The 12,780-nt window shown below is 39.4% G+C and overlaps 1 protein-coding gene across 12 annotated transcripts in view; it reads right to left on the minus strand.

Annotated features, from left to right (window-relative positions):
- Nucleotides 1–12,780, minus strand: part of KALRN (kalirin RhoGEF kinase) — a 513,673-nt gene that overhangs the window by 279,203 nt on the left and 221,690 nt on the right. For all 12 annotated transcript variants that reach the window (XM_054069262.1, XM_054069263.1, XM_054069264.1 and 9 more), the window contains exon 6: nucleotides 4,927–5,049. In XM_054069262.1, the coding sequence (XP_053925237.1) occupies nucleotides 4,927–5,049 (123 nt within the window). The remainder of the gene's footprint in view (nucleotides 1–4,926; nucleotides 5,050–12,780) is intronic.

Here is a 12,780-nt window from a genome sequence, read left to right on the forward strand (position 1 = left end):
AAAATTCACAGAGTTAAACTTTTCTTTCCCTCTGGTTTGTTCACCTCTAAAAACTGAGTGAATTGAGATTTTTTCAGTGTCACTTCTGTATAGATCTTTTTATCCTAAAAGGAACCACATTTAATAGAGCAACTAACACCTATGACTTTATTTTGCCTTTATGCTGGAAAATCCACTACTAGCAGGTTCATAGAGTCTCACTTTAGACATAACCTATGGTGTCATTTTCACTGACTTTATCTCAACTTTGAAACTTTAGTCAAAAGGGGAGATTTTTGCCTTCTAAAAATAATTTGATTGGCTAACAAAAGAAAAACGTCCCCGTGTACATCAGCATCATGATATGCAAGGCTTTCTTTTACAGTTTAGGAAAGCCTTGTGCAATGCCTTGCAAGTGTACATAATCATCTCTGCTCACCAATTCTCAGTCCATTTTTGTCACCTAAACAAGGCCTCGATTGTGGGCATCAATGTCTGTAAGACAGCTGTTCCTTCCAGTGTCAGCAGAGACTGTTGAGCTCCCTGACACTTGGTAGGATAGCAGCCCTTAGTCTCAGCAGTACGTACTGACATTAGTGGAGTTTCAACCGTGGAATTATCTCCCCTGGGGAAAATACACTAATTTGGCCCTGATCATCTAGTAGGCATGCTGGGAGACCTTCCCTCTTAATTAAACCCTCCAACTCTAGTTGGAACAATACTTTATTCTAATGCACATATAAAAAGAATACCTTAGATTAGCAAAAGAAAAATGAGCAGCGAGAAGCATTAAATCTGCAAGGAACTTGGCTGTGTTCATTTTATTTTCTAGAGAACTAGTTGAGATATTTTGATGGCAAGCAGCGAAGGTGGGCTGCATGAAAAGGGTTTTGCAGATTAATTGAAGGTGAACTGATTGTTGAAGAGTTCTTCTTTAAAATGTATTTTTAAAAAAGCCCAGCTTGCATTGTGTTACTGCAAGTTTAGAAACCATCTGTGAAATGAACCTAGCACATAAATCCAAACCGGAATGTTTCAGCAACAAAATAAACTCATGAGATATCTTTAAGACCTTTAAGTTTCTATAACAAGGCCAATTATATGTAGTGTGCTGCAGAATAATATTGGATGGTATTTTAGCTCAGCCTACACATAGAAAAATACTGTTCATTTAAGATAAATGTTGGGAATTTTCAACAGACATCATTAGCCTTTACATGATAATTGTAACGTGTTTGAAATACATTACGACATTCTTAGGACAACATGTATAACCACCTGACGTCAGACAGCAAACCCTCTGACTGCAGGAAAAGCAGCAATGCCAGGACTGCAATTTTTATGCATGTCCCATAGAAAGTGATAACTCATTCTTTAAGGATGTTAATGGATCCAGGCATAAACAAGTCCTGGCAAAGGAAATACAAATAACTTCAGCTGGAAGAAGTGGCCCATATACCATGTATCCAAGCACAGAGCTACAAGCATTATGCTTTGTGTCATACTGAAAAACTCTTTTTTTTCTCTAAAAAATTTACTAGATTATTGAGATTACTCACAAAATGTTGGAGCTAAATACTCACCTTCATGAAAAGTATTACTGCTTTAGTATATGTTTTATACAGCTGTGATAAAGATTAACATAATTTATTTTGAAACTGAAGTGAAAACAAGCGCTGTCTTGAATCACAGAAAAAAAAAATATCTGCGGTCATTATTTCAAAGGAAAATACCACACTGCAGTTTATTACTTCAAACGCATGACTTTTCCACATCCCACGCTGCTCATTTAAAAGGAAGAATTATTATTTTAAAAACAGAGTAACAAGTTGTTTTTCCAAGAAGCAGCTTTGGTCACAGCATGCCTATAGAGATGTACAGGAAGAGCATTTTACAAAAGGCATGACCCAATAAACATTTAGAGAGTGTATTTTCTAAAGGAACTGAAGAGAATATTTTAACCAGGCCTAGAGGACACTAGGTATGGTGTAAACAAAGAAAAACAAAAAAAAAAATCCCAACCCAAACCAAAACACCTTAGAGATCCAAGATCTGATCCAATTTCCACTGAAGTTTGTAGTTTTCCCCGCAAAATGTACAGCTGTTCCCAGCTGCACTGTCCTCCTCCATATCTCCTCTCAGTACTCTTTTTAATGTATTGATAAAACAAAACAACCCTCAAAAGTCATACAGAACTCCAAAATCCAGTACCAATAAGAGTCCTTCAAGTTTTCATTATTTTGTTACTCAGATTGATTAGAGCTGAACTATTCTCAATTCAACAATTGCCAGGGCTAATACATTGCATTAAAAAAGACTGAGCTACATTATAAAGAGAATTTCTAGCAAAAATCACAATTCTAAAGCAAATTCCCAGAGAAAGTGTATAGTGTGATCTTGAGACTCAGAAACCAAAAGATTTACATTAAAAAGATGCAGCACCATTTAACTGGGTTTGACCCAATCTCCATGTCTTGCGCCCAAAGCACGGTAGCTAATTGCGATTTAAAAAAAAAAAAAAAAAAATTAGAATTGTAGTCCTGAGTTACATCTGAATCCTGAAATATTTCTAGTCTTTTTTATCCTGATTTTGCCATACTGTCAATAATAATAACCACAACTCCTTATATAACCTCTGTTCGACAACTGAAATCCATTGAAGAATTTTCTTAAAAAGTTCCTACTGAAAAAGCTATTGATTCTTTTAAAATAGAAATCTGAGTGAAATTAACTGTGGCTGTTTGCTGCATGAATTGATGTTGATCCAAACCCAAAAAGAAGACATCACCCTAACATCAGAGGGGATTCTAGGTCTAAAAATTCATCTAAAGCTAGAAGAAAAGTACCATATGGAAATGACACACAGGTGCACAGATCTCTTTGAGTTATGCTCCTGCAAGGAGGATTATCTGTGAACGTATACATTGTTTGGCACATTTATTATATTGTAAGGTTCCTCCAGAGTCATATATTTCAGTTCAACTAATTAGAGCAGAATTGAGTGCCATCTCGCACCGTACTTAGAGGCTGACAGTTAAGGGTGCCCAGTATTCATGCCCTTCCACATAGATCCTCTATGCTAAAGCGATGGAGGAGACAATCTTCTTTGTAGATTGATCCATGATGACTCTATGGGCTTCTATATGACTATATACGTGTTGGCATTATACTGGAGAAAGTGTGAAAAACGAAACACATCATCTGCCATGCTTTCCCCTCAGCAGAGGTGATCTGTCTCCTGAGCAGCTCTATTAGATCGGAGTTTGGCAGCACTGAGACAGTGAGATCGCACAGCTGCAAGCCACAGCGCAGCCACCAAGAGGCCCCTGCCCCCAGAAGTTTCCACAAGATCTTTGCAAATGCCTCACTTCCTTGCATTCTTCATTTCCGAAAGTTCACTTGAGGACAGATGGGAGAAGAAAGGATGAAAAAAATTTTCTTGCATCAGATGGCTCCCTCCCTGTCAGCCGTTAGTCTTCTACTAACAACAATTATCTCTTTCCAAGTTTAGCTCCCAGTTATTTTAAGAAAATAACATCAGACTATGTCACAAAAAGGATAAAGGGAGATCCTCCAGTTTGATTCTTCTGAACATGTTTTCTGCAGTATTATGACCAACTTTGCTTCTTTCCTAAACCAAATGACTTTTAAGGCACTGACCTCCAGGACACATTCATTTGTTAGGATCTGGTGAGCTGCAATGTTATGTGGAGGCCATGCTTTCCTGTATTTTGCTAGATGGCACTGTGATAGCAAGCTTAAAACCCAGGCGCCTAAAGCCTCTTTATCAGTGCTCTTTCAATTCTAATCATAATAAATACATTAATAGACATTACAAGCATTTCTCAACTTCCACTGTTACACAATGCCCTAACGATTCACACTGCTTTAGTGAGGAATAGCTAGGTAGGTGGAAATGGCGGGTGGAATTTAGGTCAGTTAATTACCTGGTCTGGAATTTGGCCAGAATACTGGGGTTAATACCTGTAATCTTACAGAAGCAGTCTTTTGCACACCAACCTCAGGTAGCCAGGATCTGCTTTTTGCATTTCAGAGAGCTGCTCTCAAGTACGTTGCCCTTTGGTGGCATGGTTGGTTGTGGCTCTCTAGTGGCTTACACCCTCAAATTAAACATCAACCACTACCTTTGTGGTCTCAGCCCCAATGCAAATATAGTCTGACTTCACACAGCGTGAAGAGGTACACCTGTAGGAGTTGGCTTTCTCAGGGCAAGCTTTTGTGTAGTTGATAGAGAGTATTCGGAGAGGGCTCATCTCTGCATTGTGCAATTACAGCAGGAGGTATGCCTGTATTTTTCTAACCCCGTGTAACAATCAAAACATCAATACATTCTGTCCTCATTTCTGTGCTGAAAGCAGGGCAGTTTCCAGAACAAATAATTTATGCCTGGAAAGAATAAGAAAGTGAGCAAAGCACTTATGATGTTTTCTTTTTCAAAACCTAAGTTAAGTTGAGTTGCACTGAAAAAGACTGACCGATTAACTACTGAAAAAAACCAAAATCCCACTGTGGCCACAACTGACAGCTTGATTAGTGTCCCTTTTTCAAGGTTTTGAAAAGTAACTTAGCAGGGTATGGGGGGAGAAGCATAAATTATTAAGGTGCCACTTACAGATGTCATTAATTCCCAGTCAAAGACATGCCAAAAAGTTTTTTAAAAAAACTGTATTTGCTCTCCAAAATGTAAACAAACTCCACAGGACTGTGCTACTCTTAAGTTGAGGGAATAATCATATATCAGTGCCCACGTGGACAGAGCAACACTCTGCTTCCCAGAGAGAGGCTGCTGCCACAGCCCAGCCTGACTTTCCTTACTTTACTTTTCACAGGTCCATAGTGCCATCTGAACTGGAGTTGGCCTCACGTGCCTGCCCCTTCCTCACTCACGTGCACAGATCCACCACTCACAGTGTGCCCTCAACTTACCATGGAATTCATGGCAAAGTGATTGTGCTGCGTCTGTAGGTCAAGGGCGTGTTGGTAGCTCACACCGATCTCTGTGTGACTCTGCAGGAACAATTCTTTGTTGTGACTGATCCAGTCGAACATCTAGAAGTATTCACACAAGACAGAGGAAAAAAAAAAAAAAAAGCATTAGACAGGGATGAAAACAGTAAGAGACAGTGCAAAATATAAAAATTCAGATTAGAGACAGATGCATATGCAACACAGACAGAAAACCACGCATCTCTGTTCCTCGTCAAAATAAGCTGTTGTTGAGCAATGGAGCATTTAAATTATCACCATATTTCATTATTAACAGAATGATAGGTCAGGAAATATAATTCATAAAGCATGTTCCTCAGTAAACTGATCCCATAGTCTTCTCCTGTAAGTAATGGGAATTTCAGATACAGAAACATGGCAGCTGAGATACCTAAAATCCAGGGTCGCTTCACTGACTGAAGATCCAGCAGTTCATAATGTACCACTAATCCAGAAATGGACCAAAAATTCCATAAATATCATGGATGAGATTTTTCTCTCCCTCCTTCCCCCCTTTCTTTTTACTCTATATATAAAGTTTCCAAGTGTTACAACCAAATACCCAGTTGACTTCCTACATTTATATTTCCTAGCCCTTTTCCAGTTCCAAAGACTAAACCCAGTCTATCTTCCACTTATTGTTTTGGAGACGAAGAGAGAAAAAGCAAAAAAGTATTTTATTAATATCTATAAAGAGTACACATTTCAACTTCTGCCACTTCCAAATGTATTTCCAAGCAAAATGGATACTTCAGCATTTCAGATACAGATAGAAATATGTTAAATAATGCTGATGAAACTCATTCCTTATTTTGTAAGCACGTTAATGTGACACTTCAATCTGCAGCACGTTCATTCACTATAAGCTGCCACAAGTCATCTAGGAGACACTATGTTTATGTTTTGGCTTGTTCAGTGTTATGTTAGACACGAAATGCTTTCAAAGCGAGAACTTTTCATTCTTTACTCCTCTCTACAGTTCTGCAGGCATTACAATCTCAGATATTTCTTTTTGCAAACATTTCTGTTACAGAATCCCTTCAAACCATGTTCCCTCCTCTCCATCCAAGCAAGCTGGGGGACTGTCTGTTAATAAGGATGCTTTCTCAATAAGAAACCTGCCAACTTAATAATTCATTATAAGGAAAGAAAAACTAATTAGAGTCAGGTCAATAGGGTCTCTGGTATTAAAGAATGGTGAGTGATGCAGCTTCTAAGCAATCATGTTACAGTCAAAGGATCAGTCCAAAACTTTATTATACCATTTATCTGTCCTCCAGTCAAGAGCTATTTTGTTCTTTAGCACTGAATAACAATTTTTCACTTGTGACAGCTGAAGAACACTCAGAGCCCACTGCTCAGGCCTGAATGATGCTGCAGTTTCTCAGGGTCTGTTCCCTGTAGAGACGGTGATCCTTTGAGAAAAGGTCCTGTATGGGTCACCTGAGATTCCTGTAATAAACTCAGCATTTTGTGCTGAGTACTTGATTTAGCACGGGAGTGCACTGCTTTATGCAGGGGATTTGCAGAAATAATATTGAATATCCCTTTCATCAAAAGGCAAATAAACATTGCAAGTATTCCAATGCCACCAGGCACACCGCACTGACCTGCTTCCAGAGATCTCCCACGTATGCCCAACTTCTTAATCTTTAATTTATGAAAATACACTTGCAACTACTGTCTATACTAGCCTGTACTTTGTGTTGATGAATAAAGGCCAAATTTTGTTCAAGTTACAACGATGAAAGCCCAAAGTAGTATCATTGACACATGATACCCTCTCATTTTTACCCATGAAACTGATTAAAATCAGGCCTATCATCATTTTTTTTCAGAAGACATAAATAGCAAGATTTTTGCAAGGAAGAAGCCAGGGGCTTCAAATATTAGTGCCAATTAAACAGAATGAAACAACCTACTATAACCTGAAGAGATATCTAAACATTTCTCACTGGATTCCTTTTTCTCACTTTACAAGAATTTAATAAGCAACATAAGCACAAAATAATTTGCCACACTTGTTTGCAGCCTGTGGCCAGGAGGTCTCAACATGAGAGTCTGTCAACATAGTCTGGCCTGGCCCATAGTGCTAGCAATATTTCTTGGAAGTTTTCAAGTTAAACTTGTTTTCCAAATAGAAACAGCAATGCTTCCTGTGTTCCTGAGGCAAGAGTGCTGCCTACTTCGCTTAATTAAGGTGCGCCATTAAGGATGCAAGTGTAGCAACTGTCCAACAGTTATTTTACTCAACCCTTTGAGGACTGCCCCAGTTTCAAGAGGCTAACTTGGGCTCCCGCAAAAAAGTTCAACATCCTTTGGTAAGTTAGTTTCCCTGTCAAAGGGATGAGGTTTTAATACAGTAAATAGCAGGGTTTGGAGAATGTGCTCTGCAACATCAGCTTAAACCAGATATAGCTAACTAACTAACTGAGATTTTCTGTGTCATTGTAACATTGTTATACAGCACCGTATCAAATGATCTCATCCCAGTGGTGAAAAAGACTGCCTTAACAAACTTAGCCTAGTGATTATCATAAAATTAATGGATCTTTAATTATTCCTTTGACTTACTTCCTAGTTGGAGTCATGCTGGCTGCCAGCAAGTTAATTCTTCTCTTAAGTCTGCTAGTCATTCCTGCAGTCATGAATTCACACTAAACAGAATAACTAAGAATGAACATTATATCACTTAAAACACGTGAACCAACTGTCCTCAATGTCTCCCAGACTGGCACTTCTCCGCATTCCTTAGATAATCTGGAGACCAATTAAGCAGTTGAGAGTTTTCCAGTGACTGAGTAGCTGGGAGGACGGGTTCAGCATACTTAAAACGGAAGATAAACTTTCAATATGATTATCTCTTGTAGTCCCTGTTACTAACAATACATAAAGGAAAGTGAATGCATATGCTGAAGAATGTTAAGTGCTACATTTAATTAAGAAAATTAATCTCTTAACGAGAAAGTCAGAAAAACTAAGAATGATCCAAACAGTCTCCACCCAAAGCTTTACTAAAAGATCCATCTTAACTGTCATTAATGATCACACACCAGTAATTACCACTCGTGGTCCTGAGGCCACTTCGCTTGAGAGTTAGGCTATTATACCAGGTCTCCAGCTTCAGTAGTGCTGGCAACAACGAGTTCTTAACATCATGTTTTGTCATCACAGTTGATGAGTTACTAGAAAATCCAGGTTAAGTGTTAGACCAAACAGCAGGTCTCAAGCTGGTCATGCACAGGTCCTACGGAGGGAGAATGTGTCTCCATACTTTCCCTGGATTTGTAACATCTGGCAGGCTAGCGAGTACAAGGTGAGAACAACTGTTTGGGAACAGAGAAAAAACACATGGATATGCAATAGCATGCTTGTATGCAGACTGCAGTCCAGCACTACCACAGGTAAAATGAGATTTTTAACATAATTTCAAATAATATCCTCTGCTCTCTGGCTTTTGTCAGAGCTCACTGAGGAGCATTAGGACTGGATTCTGAAACAGTGGTGCAGAGCACCACAGGATGATGTACCCATCACACGGATGGCAGCACAACCTATGCCAAGTGGTACTGACTGGAGGATTACAGCCTTCATGGGTTTTGGCAGCAAGTGAAGTGAATACATTAATGAAATTGTTTATACATGCTGAAAATAATAAATCCCAAATCCACCTAACACTATACTAGGTCTGGACTTAATTATGAACCTGCTTGTAGAAAATCACCTTCCCTATAAGTTGAGCCATAAATATCAAACTCATACTTGTAAGTAAAGGCAGAAAGATAACCATTATAACCACAGCATCTTGGAGAACAATACAGAATACATGTCAAGAAAACGGTCCCAAAGGGACGTTCAGGTTAAGTCTGATCACTGCTTTTGGCAGCTAACCACAGTATAAAATTTCCTTTCATGAAGGGAAGAAGCTCTACCTGAAAACTAGTTAAGTGCCACGGCTCAGCTTCTACGAGAGGTTCCAGAAACTTTCTGGTCCCATTACTAACCTCATCATATATTGACCTACTTCAGGCTCATGGCCAGTTTATACACGTTTGCTCTTAGGTCAACACTGTCCTTTAAGTTAAAAAAGTTCTCCTGCCAGGCATTTAACCTTTTCCAGTGTGGACAGGGAGGATTCATAGTCTCTCTTGCTGTTTGTTTTTCTAGAGTTTGGCTTTTTTATTTCTTCATTAGATACTCAGCCTCTCTCTGTGCTTGTTTTAGTTCATTAATATCCTTTCACCCAAGCTATGGTCCTAAGAGGACTTTGAGAATATTGATTTTTTTGCTGACATTGTCTAAGATGACCAGTGCAGTGCTTCTGGCATCAACTTCAGAAAAGAAGATACAAACCCAGGACCAACAGCTACTGAATCAACACCACTACCTTCTGCTTTATCTCATCATCTTTTCTCTTGGAAGCCTCCTGCATAAATATTGACAAAGACCGGTAGTGTTTCCTGGATTTGCCCTGACAAGCAAAACTCAGGTTATGTTCCCAATAAGAAGAGCAAATTCAAGAACACTTATAAAAAACATGAGGTAGTCTTTGTAATAAATTTCAGCCAGTCTCACATGTAATGCACCAAGCACAAATTTACTTTCCCACTATACCTCCATAGGCTGCTAAAAAAAAGTATGTTAAATCTAAACAAATGTCTTGCCTGTAGTTGAGTAGAGGGCAGATGACTAATTATGTGCCAGATAAAATCCCTATTAGATCAGCACTTTTCAACCTTCTACAATTTGTGGATCCCATAAAATTTTTTAAGCAACTTAAAATCTATACACAATAAATCTGTTTTATTGAATACCTTTATCAACTATGAAGTAACTTAATATCTATGATCCACAGGTTAGGAAATGCTCAAGATAAGCATACATTGCTTATTAAAGAGAGGGCCATATAAGAGTCCATGTGCATTTTGGATTTTCAAAACTATCCAGCCAGTGCTAAATTGACTAATCTACAACAACAAGCAGAGAGTTCCACTCTCAGGGCACCTACAGCTGAACAAATTCATTTTCTATGTTTCTACAATATAAACAAAATAATAACACACGTAGATCAGCAACTGCCAGAATCCCTCTCTTGAGATTTACTGTTTCCAACTCAAAGGTCTATTTCTATCTCATTAAGTAAGTTAAGCATTCACAACAATTCAATTAAAGATAAATCAAGCCATATTCCTTGAATCTCTTGCAACTGAATTTAGCCAGTATTTGAACAAAAATAACAGCATGCAACATATTTGTGGTTCATATGCAGTCTATACTAACACGCAGGGGCCTGACTCTAGAAAGATTTGCATGCGAGCTACCTTTATAAAAGGCAATTATTCAAGAAAGTCCACTGGTGCCTCCAGACAAGAATAAGAACTGTAGTTTTATTGGAACCGGCCATACCGAGGTCATCTGCACATCTGGAAAAGGCCAACACCTTCACAAAGGAACACATGAGAAGAGCCAACGATCTAAAGAATCAGGGTATTTACCTGGAATACAGAAAAATCCCTCTGCTCAAGTCTCTGAACTAAACTCAGCAGAAGAGAGGGCTGATATTGGCTGCTCCAAAAAGTACTGCAAGGAGACAGGAACAAAAGCCCAGCAGGAAGGGCAGGACCTCATTAGTCAGAGCCCATCCCACAGCCCCTGAGCACTAATAGCAGCCAGGTTTAATCAAGAGACCATCAGGCAAGTTGCAGTAACAAGACAAGTCCAAGCTTAAGCTAACGAAGCCCATCAGCAGGTCAGGATCTGGTGCAGTGAGGGCAACCAGGCTCAGACACAGCACTGTGATGACAGCACGGGTCCAAAGGGAGAAAGCAGGTCCCAGCTCATGCCACAAAATCAGTCTATGGATCAGTGCCTGGCTCAGCAGGGCATACGGCCAGGCAGGGCAGAGCTTGAGCTTGATACCCCACAGCTGAGATGAAGTGAGGCTCCTGGCCCTTGGGCAAGGGATGGGGATGCCTCAGGTGCACTTCTCAGGTCTTTTAACACCCAGCAGTGCCCACAAGGCTCTGACACTGGGCTGGTTACTTGAAGGGTCACTAGGAAAATGGGTGTTCTCAGATAGAAGCATATTGGCCCTAGAATAAATTTTGGACTTAAGAAAAGTTTGATTACACATTTCAATTTTTCCATGAATCAACAAATCTGATGAAAACTGTTCCAACAGAAAGAAATCCCAGTCCCTGTTGCCGCTGTATAAATACAGCCCTAATTGATCAAAGTACTTGTGATTTCAAAATAGAACTCAGTGCACTCTAAATGCTTTACTAAGCCAAGGCCTAAATACAAAGTTGTGTTTGTTTTTGTGTTTGTCTCTTGTTTACAGTGACAGACAAGCCCACACTTCTGCCAGACCGTTCCCTTTCACACGTGTTCAGCAAGGTCCAGAGCCAGAGTAAATTGGTGACATTCCAATGAGGCCGATTTACACCAGCTGAAGATTAAGACCTACAGCTGTATTTGCGTAACCTCAATGCTGCATGAACATAGTTTTTCCATTATAAATATCTGTGTATATGATTCATAGAGTACAGTAAGTTTAAGCTACACCACATTACATTATTCCAGACAATGGACACAACTGTCAATCCACTAGAAAATTAGCTTGATGTGTGACATATCAAATTGCTCTGTATTAATATCAGAGCGGCATTTCTAATATATTTATGCTGAACATTCCCACTAAATGCTAGATCTGAGTTTTTTTCCCTGACAGATATCAAGCCACAGCCATGCACAAAGGCATATGATTCCTACAATGCTGAATAGAGACACAATAATTTTATTGTTGAAGGTGGGAGAAAATTACAGATACGGAACACATAAACGTGACTAATAATATCTGGGCGTATTTTATGTGTCCACATGTTTTCTTCACTTTGTTGAAATATTGTATACCTCTCCACCACACTTAGTGACGTCAAACACTCAGGCATTCCTGGAAAGGATTTTCAGTTTGGTAAATGGAAATGGCCTTTCCTGGGCATAGATCATCTACAGAGAAGTGTTTGCTGTCTAAGAGCAAATTAAGTCATTACCTTGACGGGAAATGTAATGCTAAAAGAGATAAATAAATAAATAAATAACATTCTCACGAATGGAAAAAATTCAAATTATGAAAAGATCAGAGTGGGTCCTAAGATAAGGGATCTTCCTCTCAGTTTTCAGAATCTGAGAGATACGATTTCATTCAGATGAAAATGCTGTACAAGTTTGGTGACTTTATTACAGACTCAGGTTCTTTTCCTGGCTTAATATGCATCATTCCTGTGACTCCAAATAGCTGCCATTAAAAACAGAAAAGCCAGACAGATGTTTACTGCTTTGTACTAGAAGCGTGTTGTTTCTCCTACCAAAATCACCTGTGTCTGAGGTGCAGAGACACAGCTGTGGAGTAATCACAGGTTTAAACTCACAATATGTCAGGTCTCTTCTTGGAGCTGGGATCTCTGCACAATCAGAAAATGAAGGACGTCAGCTTTCTGCCAGATTTTAGGGTGTTCAGCACTCCCCACCCCTGTGCTTCAGCTATTTCCTCATCCCATGAATCAACCACTTCAATGTTTTCTCTTGAACCTGGGAAGCTGTGAGGGCAGACTGTGTCCCCACCTGGGGACACACGCTCCAAAGATGACACTGAGCCTCAACGTCCCCTGGGCAGTGGCCCTGGTTTCCATGGGGCTGCCTTAAGCCTCACTTCAGTGAACAGATTTGTTGATAAACACCTTAAAATCCAGATCGTGCCTCACAGTAACTCAAAATTCCCCAGAGCTGAAAGGG

Source organism: Cuculus canorus, chromosome 6 (genome assembly GCF_017976375.1).
Source record: "Cuculus canorus isolate bCucCan1 chromosome 6, bCucCan1.pri, whole genome shotgun sequence".
NCBI lineage: Eukaryota > Metazoa > Chordata > Aves > Cuculiformes > Cuculidae > Cuculus > Cuculus canorus.